We start from the raw sequence: 8,808 nt of genomic DNA, 5'->3' as shown, positions 1-8,808 counted from the left end.
GGGGCAGATCTTTAGAATAGAGGGAGGAGTACGAGGAGTTGGCAGCAGAAAAATGTAAAGGATATATGTACATATGATAAGAAATGTAATCCTTCAAGCATTTAAAACTGCATTTTGATTCTCGTGTTGTATGCTGCACAGTGTGGTATACATGTAACATATAATCGAGGCGGGAGCTTGGTCTTGGGGCAGGCACCACCGCTAGACAACCACCGACGTATTAGCAAACCCCCAACCGTTTTTTTCCAGAGCTTTGTTTTAGCCTCACGCTGCTGCCTCCTGCTGCTGCTGCTGGCCAGGAAACACAACGAACTGCCAAATGGCTTGCGCAAAGCGGAAGAAAAACTAAAACAAATGTCAGTCGTAGTTGACGCGTTGCCACCAGGCAGGGGCAGAGAAGAATTAGGGAGGCAGGAGGACGGGGAGGACCGGGTGGAGTAGCCGTGGCCATTCCCCTTTGCCAGTAACCCGCTGTACCGGCTGCCAGCGAAATGCAAATGTCATTTGCAGTTGACACTTGACTCAGCACTTCGCACTGTCCTAAGGCACTTTGGGGTTTTCACCTGCGTCATCTTCCCGGGATATCCCTCAACCTGTCCACCAATGCACCGCCAGCTGTTGGCACAATGGCGGTACACAGAGCGAGAGAGAGAGAGAGAGAGAGAGAGACAGACAAATAAAAGAAAGTAAAATAAAACAAAAAGGGGGTCGGTCGTCGACTAATGCCAACTGAACATGAATAAAGTCGTAGCCCTTTGGGAATCTGCGCTACCGCTGGCAGTGCCAGTGCCATGTCGTCGTCACCGTTGTCGTCCTAGCCCATCGTTATTCTCGTGGTCGTCATTAGGAGGGCAGACGTCAAAGTACGCGCTTTGTTTTTTCTGCGTGCAAGGCAGGCAGGCAGGCATCACCAGCAGCGTGTTAATGGCCGGGCACCCGAACCACATGTATCCTCCCCTGCTGCTCCTGCTGCTCCTGCTTGCCACAACCTCTGAGTTGACAGAGGTGGCCGTCGGTCCACGTGGACGCCATGGCAAAGTCAAGTGTTTCACAGTGTTGCCGTCGTCTGGCCTGTGGCAAAAGAGAAGCCTCCTGCTGCACAGCAGGCGGCAACTGGCTGGCATGTTGTGGGTGCGACATCCATGGCGAAGAGTGAGTGTTGATACACTTAATGGGTGTGAGGGAGCGTTCGCTCCACCCAAATTTTTTCCGCCCACCATTCACTCTCGTTTTCTTTCCCACTGGAGGGACCCTACGTTTGCAATTCGATTCAGTTAACTATTGGAAGTAAGTTACGATTACCTATTAGAATTAAGTTACTGACCCTTCATATTTTTCTAGATTTAAGCGTTGACCTTTTCAGCTTTAGGGGGGGGGAGCCACGAAGGCCCAACTTCATTAATTGCCATATTACACGGCCCGAGGGGTCTCTAAGCCCCACGTAGTCTCTTATCTTTTTAAAAGGGGGGAAACTCGTGATCACGGCAGGCGCCACTGGCTTTCCGGGGTTGCGGGCAACATTAACTTGTAAACCGTGTTTTAGTCAAAATATAATACAGGCAAGTAATGAAAAGTAGTTAATCTTGTAGAAAATGCAGCTTGCAGCTTGGAAAACAAGTATCATTATATAATATTAACGAAATATAACGAGTATACAAATGTTCATACTCTGGTTGACAGGAAATGAGTCTGAAAATACCAGCAACATTGACGTCACAACACTGCGACTGTTCTTTTTGTTGAGCATTTTTGTTGAAACCGTGTTTTTGTCAAAATAAAATACATGCAAGTACTTAAAAGTAATTAATCTTTAACAAAATTCATTCAGCAATCATATAAAATAATGTGGGAAAAGCTCAGAGAGCTATATAGCTAGTAATATTTGACGGAAGATCAAAAACCTGGAATTCGTCGTAATAACAACAATTATTCCCGGCAACAATAATTTTCATACCCTAGGGAAAAGGATATTATATAATTGAGAAAATTTTTGTCATCCCATACATGACTATGTCTAAAACATATCAATTTGAGAAAAGTAAAGACCTTAAACTACGTTTTATCTTCATATAAAATTAACGAATTAGGGTATACAAAGCAACATTGCGATTTTTTTTTTGTTGAACTATTTTGTGTAAACCTTGTTTTAGTCAAAATACTATAAAAGCAAGGACTAAAAACTAACCAATTTTGTAGAAAATTTATTCATCAATGGCCTAAAATTATGTGGGCAAAACTAAGGGTTTTAGTTAGACAGAATTATTCAACGGAATCTCTATATTTTATTGATAAGTCCGCGGTAACACTCGTGCAAAGCGGACGTATTCGCGCTTGAAATTCGAGATCGAGTGGCTGACGAAAATATAAAGCACGTGTGGAACGGGACCCGCGCCAACGCGAAAGTTACACGAGTGGTACGAGCAAAGATCCTGCACCGACGCCGCGCCAACGGAGGAGAAGGGAGAGGACAGCAATATGCGTGGGAGTTCAGGGCTAAGCGAGTCTCTCGTCGTGTGTACGGGCTGCTAAGCGGTGCGATAGGCAGGGAAGTAAAAGAATAAAGGAGAAAAGAATATAATGAACATATAACCCAGTCACTAAAGGTCGGTATCCATTCACTGGAGAAACTGTATGTCAGGGGTCTCGTCTTCTCTTTCCATCCTGACGCCGCTTCCCCGGGCCCCCTCTTTCGCCCCATCCACGTGGTGATCCGTATTGGTTACAGATTCCCGTTGGTACCCTCGCATGATTCCCTCCAGTAGTTCGTAGTCCAACAGGATCCCGAGGCCCCTATCCGGCGATTGCCTAAGCGCTCTCGGTGATACCGGTCGGTACTCCCCGCATAGACCATAAACCCCCGCATAGACGCATACACCATTGAAGGTCCTATACTCGGAGTCCCGGCAAATTACAAATATGGCTGTAGTTTCGACCCTGGAGTAGACTGAGATGTGTAATAAAGCCAGGATCGCTTCCTTACATGGGGATGGAGAATTAACGAAACAAAAAGTGAATTAAAATGCAACAAAATAATTCAAATTTATACAAAAAAAAATAAACTTAATTAAATTTTTAACTGCATTTTAAAATAACGAAATTCAATCATTTTCCTTTTTAAATTAAATACAAATTTCAATAGTGCAGTGGGACGTAGGCGTAACTTGATTAAAGGCGCCACACTAGCGGCTGTTTGCGGAACTAACAAAAGCTTGTGCGCTTTGGAAATTCAACGCCAGAGGTCGCAATAGAAAATCCGCCGAAGCCACTAGTGGTTGTTGTTTTTTTTTTAATAATTCAATTATTCAAGCATTCAGTTCAAACAGAACTATTTTTAACAGAAAATTACCTAGTTGATATGTAAATGACTAGATATTCCCCAGATAAGTTTATCTAACTTGCAAGTACAGCACATGACTAGCACTCAGACTACATTCAAATCAGAATCGAGTCATTACAGAGTCTGACGATTAAATTATCTGTGGCTCGTAAAAAATTTTCCCAAATATTCAACTGATTTCCGTGCATTAAAAAAAAAAAAGCTAAAGAGTTTCCGAACGAGTGAGAGAGAGAGAGAGAGCAATGCAGAGCCCAAAGATAGAGAGAAAGATATAGAGAGGACTCAGATATTTGTATTTCCCCAACGGCGGGCAATGCAATATCCAGCAGTCGTCGTTAGGCTGGCACCGCAAGCGGCACAAAGCGCAGCTCCCTCCCTCGATATACACATATATAGATATAGTTCTCGAACTGAATACTTCTTCCGATCATGTTCGAGCAGAACAGCAGCAGCAGTTCGACGATGGCGGCTGAGTCTGCGCTCTGCTCTGTGTCCAGGCAGCGGGAGCGGTCCAGGCCGAGTCCCGCCCAAAGGCTGCACAATCTTACATCAGCCTCGGCCTCATCATCCACCTCAACAGCCATTCCATTGCCACAGAACGTCTTCACCAATCCTTCGATACAGCCATCCAGTGTGGTCAATCTTTCGCACTCTACAGATGTGGTCATTGGACCGATGACCCAATATCAAGGACCGGTATCTATATACTACATGGATGCCAGCATGGAGGCGCATGCCATGCAAGCGGCAGCTGGTAAGTTTTCGCTACTTTCCTGCCACGTAGAATATCGGAAATATCTGACAGATCGAAGTTCAAGCTGAGTTTTTTAATTATCTGGCTGTCAGAAAAACTTAAATGCAAATTGTTTTAGCTGTTAAACGAGAGGTAGGGTATTCCTGGAACTGCAGGGCAAAGAGAGAGAGAGCACTTAGCGAGCTACCCTATCCCCTAAGTACCGCCCTGTTTTTGTTGTTTGTATATCAATCTTGGGGCATTACCAATGCACGGCACAGCGCATTGCGCATACGTCACGCAGTCTTGCTGCAGCGGACAACAATGGAGGCGAGAGAGAGACAAACAAGAGTGCAAAGCGTAGAGTGTGTAAAATGTGATATGGCAAACCAAACAAAAAGCAAACCAAGCAAGAAAGAAATGCAAGAAGTCAAGATTACGACTAAGAGATACCCCTGCTAGTCCGTGTCAACTAATCTCAAACTAATCTTCACTATTCTGGCTTAAATTAAAATATTGCCAAGATGCCACGGAATGTTCTGACCCTATATAGTAAATGTATACTCTCTCGGATATTCATCGGTAGCTATCTAGCGGAAATGCTTTTCGCGAATCAAATATACCCCCTGGGACTCTGGAAATGTCGGGCCTGCCGACACCATTGGCATCATAATGACGCAGCCCCTACCTACCTCTGATATTCCCTCCGCACCATACAAAACATGTCAACCGGAGGCGTCCGAGGGTGATGGAACGAACGGCTGCCGACCATCGACAACTGCGCGGCGGCAGTTCAGTTGTTTCTGTGACGGGTTCAGGTGCGGTGCCATTGGCGCTGGAGTTCCGGTCTTCTCTCTATTTATCGGTCGCCATTGGCGTGCCACCGGTCTGCTCTGTGCCACTCTCTCGTGCCTCAGTTATTATGATAATTTGGATGATTCAGCGCTGGGCAATTACTCATAATAATTAACTCTTATAATTACCTGTCTTATGTGGGCAAACGAATTTTGATAAGCAATAGGCTACTGTTTTTCCGTGCATATACGCAATGAAACTGTTGCTCAAAGTGCACTCGGAGCGCACGGCGCGCAGGAGACGCACACCAGAACCAAGCCTGGGACACTCTAGAGATTCCTCAAGTATGGGGAGATTCCTCCCAACTGGAGATCTCCGCCGCAATCAAAAAGTAAACCATTTTTTGGGTGTTTTTATTTTCTGGACAGGAATCAACAGCAGCAGTAATCGAAGTCGCGATAATTCCCCATCGAAGCGTCTCAACCGGAACACCATCCTACTGATCACACTCATCCTTCTCGTCCTAGCCACAGCACTGATTGTGCTCTATGTGGAACTGAATCGACCACGATCGGAGGGCGCCAACAAGGCGATCTACTTTGGGAACACCTATGACCACGATACGTGTAAGTCGGGACCGGCTAATGCGTACCATCCGCCATAGCAAAATTCACCAATTGTACAGTTCCGAATCTAGGAAATGGTCATCTCGTCATCGATCGGATACAGTGGGGCGCCTCGAGCAACGTCCGGCCATTGACAGTTCCCCTCCGGCGACCCATTCCCTATGTCCTGATTACACACATAGGAGTCCAGTCGATACCCTGTTCCAATGTCTACAAATGCTCCATCAAAATGCGTACCATCCAAGACGCCGCAGTGGCGGAGAAGATCCTACCAGATATTCAGTCCAACTTTTATGTACGTAAGACCAAAAGAAAAACGAAATCCCCAATCCAGATATAATTATATGCCCTGCACGTCCATTTCTCCTTTTCCGTTTTACGCATATATTTTGGCAGGTCTCCGACGAGGGAAACATCTATGTGGGCCGTGGATGGGACTGGGCTAACACGTATGCCAACCAGACGCTGGCCATTACCTTTATGGGTGACTACGGACGGTACATGCCATCACCCAAGCAGCTGGAAGGTGTCCAATTTCTGCTTGCCCATGCAGTGGCAAATCACCAGCTGGAAGCAGACTACAAACTGGTGGCCCAGAATCAGGTAAAGCAAAACCAGAGGACCAAAAGCCATTTGACATGTTCTGTTGATTCCAGACGAAGACGGCCAAGAGTCCCGGCGTCAATGTGTTTCGGGAGATCCGAAAATGGCCCCATTTTTATGGCTGTGGCTTGGACGATGCACCCGCTTGTGGGAGCGAGCTGGGCATGACGCGTGCCTCCTGGGATGCCAAGCAGTAGACCTACCTTTCCATAGACTTCATACCACCTAAAAGAGTATCCAAATACAAATTACATTTAATATACATATATACTAAACAAGAAAACGACACGAGCTTTCTTTTTTCTTCTGGCTAATCGGTTATGTCTGACTTGGGTTTTGGTTTAAACAAAAAAAAAACCAAACCGGTTGAGAGAGAGACATATGTACGTTTATTTATAGAGCAGTTCCTCTCTCTCTCTCTCTCTCTCTCTCTATCTCTCTGTCTGCGATTCACCCTCTCTCTTAATTTTTTTTTAACTGTTGCTCAAAAGCTGGAAATTCCCAAGCCGCAAACACCGAACCGAACCTATCAGTAAATGTATATAGTAGACCAGCTTTTAACACTCTCATGAGCACTGTAGTATACTATATGATCGTGCCCATATATACTCTATCTACTCTACTATACACATATCTGTATCATACGTATGATTGTGTATGCAAGTACAACCATCATTATCGGTAGCTTCATGTTCACTTGTGTATGGGGGATAGTGTTTTGACTGTCGCTGTCGTCGTCGCCTGTTATTTATCTGGTTTTCAACTTAATTAAAATACTGTACAACAAAAAAATGCACGAAAAACAAATGATGTACGTACATATAAATTGAGGTCGCTACATATAGCCCTTTCACAGGATAGATTTTGCTACATTACTGGAGTAATTCTCGTGATTACTGGAAAATTACCTATTGATATAATTACTGGAACCAAAACTGCTAGAACGTTTTCCATTGGTACACTCCTAATTCTATAATATTCTTGAATACTTCTTCCTGCATGGTGGGTGTGTCTAATCGACGACCTTCACTGAAACCACTCATCGTATTCATTCATCAAATAGCAACGCCCTTAAAGAAATAAATCATACTCGAATATACCCCCGCGGACCAAATTTGGCCTCAAGAGTGATGCCATGGGGCTGAGAAAACAATGACGAAAGTGCGGCATGTGTAGAAACCACACGCAAAAAAGGGAACCACTATAATTAATAATAATTAAAGAAAGAAAATGATAAAATGGTGTAAGGGCATATACAAATGGTATTACGATTGGTATAAGGTTTATTTATAGGTATTCAACTTGAAAATTCATCGGAAATGATTTGTACACAAACAAAGAAATGGGCGACCAATAAAGAAGTTGGTAGCTTGTAGAAGATCGATAGATAACATCAGCATTTCCATAGAGAGAGGGGTATTTTCTTGGTATATGTTTAAACAGCGCTTTGCTATTTTTCAAGAAAATTTTTTTTATTCCTGGTATATTTTTTAGTATTTATAGTATTGATTGTCAGTATTTCTGTAATTTTTTTTTAGTTTACCTGATAGTAGTATTTGAGTATTTTCGTAGTACCTTAACGCCGTTTTTTATGAGCTTTTCAGAGGAAGTAGAACAGAAACTGCGATTATTCAAAAAAATATTTTTACCATTTTTGGTAAACTTTATTTAGTTTTTTTGTTATTTTTACTGTTCAATGTCAGTATTTCATGTAGTTATTACTTCAGTATTTTCTTGATATTTTACAGCGCTTTTCAAAAGATTTTTTTTAGTATTAATATTTTTCTTATATATTTTGTATTGTTTCTGGAATTTTTCTGGTAATTGTAACAACAACTTTTTATGCAGAATATACATATAAACATTTTGTAGAGCTTCTGATATTAAATGTAAGTATTTTCAATATTTTCTTGGTATATTAACAGCAATTTCAGCTATAAAGATTTTTGATTTAACAATATTTTAGTTTTTTTGGAATTAAATGCTATACGTTGCTTATACTATTGAGTCCCTCGAAAATTTCAAGTACCAATACAAACTTGACAAGCTTTCAACCCATCCCAGCATCCAAGGAAGAGCCGAGCATTTCAATGTATGGCTGTTTTGTTGTTGCATAATTTATCCATAAAAAGTTTTCCCCGACACTCTCTTCATCAGACTATCAGACAATGTGACCGATCATCATAGAATGTGTGCGATAAAAAAGCGGCCAAGCAATAATTACATTCAATATTTTTGCCACAGAGCAAGTACAACGGCTATTTTGCGAATGGGAAGAAAATACAACAAACAAAATAGACCAAAAACACATTGCGGTGGTGCACAAAAGAAAAACAATTCTCGAAATGGTAGCGCAATTTGAAATGTTAAAATTTTTGGCCGCACGTGTACCACCGTGAATGCCGTGAACCAGCCGCCGGGGAGAGAGCAAGAGATTTGTGTTGTTTATTGGATGAACAAATAACACAAAAAAAAACAAAAGTTAAATATATATGCGTTTCGCGGTATATACAGTACCGTATCTGTGTATACGTCTAAACAAAAACAAACAGTCATCGTCGGTTGGGCGCTGGAGAACTAACTAACCGCCAAGTGCTGTCGAGAGAGCTCCAGCTTCAGTTTCAGCTCCAGGTACCAGCTACCAGCGATGGGGCGTATCTAGAGAAATATCATTATAAATTTGACGAATATCTGGAACCAGACAGACAGAAATA

At 42.8% G+C, this 8,808-nt stretch overlaps 1 protein-coding gene across 3 annotated transcripts; it reads left to right on the top strand.

The window, feature by feature from the left end:
- Nucleotides 1-3,679: 3,679 nt before the first annotated feature.
- LOC108153691 (peptidoglycan-recognition protein LA) lies at nucleotides 3,680-6,380 on the top strand. 3 transcript variants are annotated; one of them, XM_017283815.2, is made up of 5 exons: nucleotides 3,701-4,091; nucleotides 5,294-5,491; nucleotides 5,551-5,786; nucleotides 5,888-6,094; nucleotides 6,148-6,380. In XM_017283815.2, the coding sequence occupies exons 1-5, from the start codon at nucleotides 3,767-3,769 to the stop codon at nucleotides 6,289-6,291; spliced, it is 1,110 nt and encodes a 369-aa protein (XP_017139304.1). In that variant the 5' UTR covers nucleotides 3,701-3,766; the 3' UTR covers nucleotides 6,292-6,380. The 3 variants fall into 3 exon arrangements, with proteins under 3 accessions (XP_017139306.1, XP_017139304.1, XP_017139305.1); XM_017283816.2 differs by lacking the exon at nucleotides 3,701-4,091 and adding an exon at nucleotides 4,860-5,209; XM_017283817.2 differs by lacking the exons at nucleotides 5,888-6,094; nucleotides 6,148-6,380 and having other exon boundaries at nucleotides 3,680-4,091; nucleotides 5,563-5,655.
- The last annotated feature ends 2,428 nt before the right edge of the window (nucleotides 6,381-8,808 follow it).

This window comes from Drosophila miranda, chromosome XR, assembly GCF_003369915.1.
Source record: "Drosophila miranda strain MSH22 chromosome XR, D.miranda_PacBio2.1, whole genome shotgun sequence".
Lineage (NCBI taxonomy): Eukaryota > Metazoa > Arthropoda > Insecta > Diptera > Drosophilidae > Drosophila > Drosophila miranda.
This window is presented reverse-complemented; position numbering and strand designations above follow the sequence as displayed.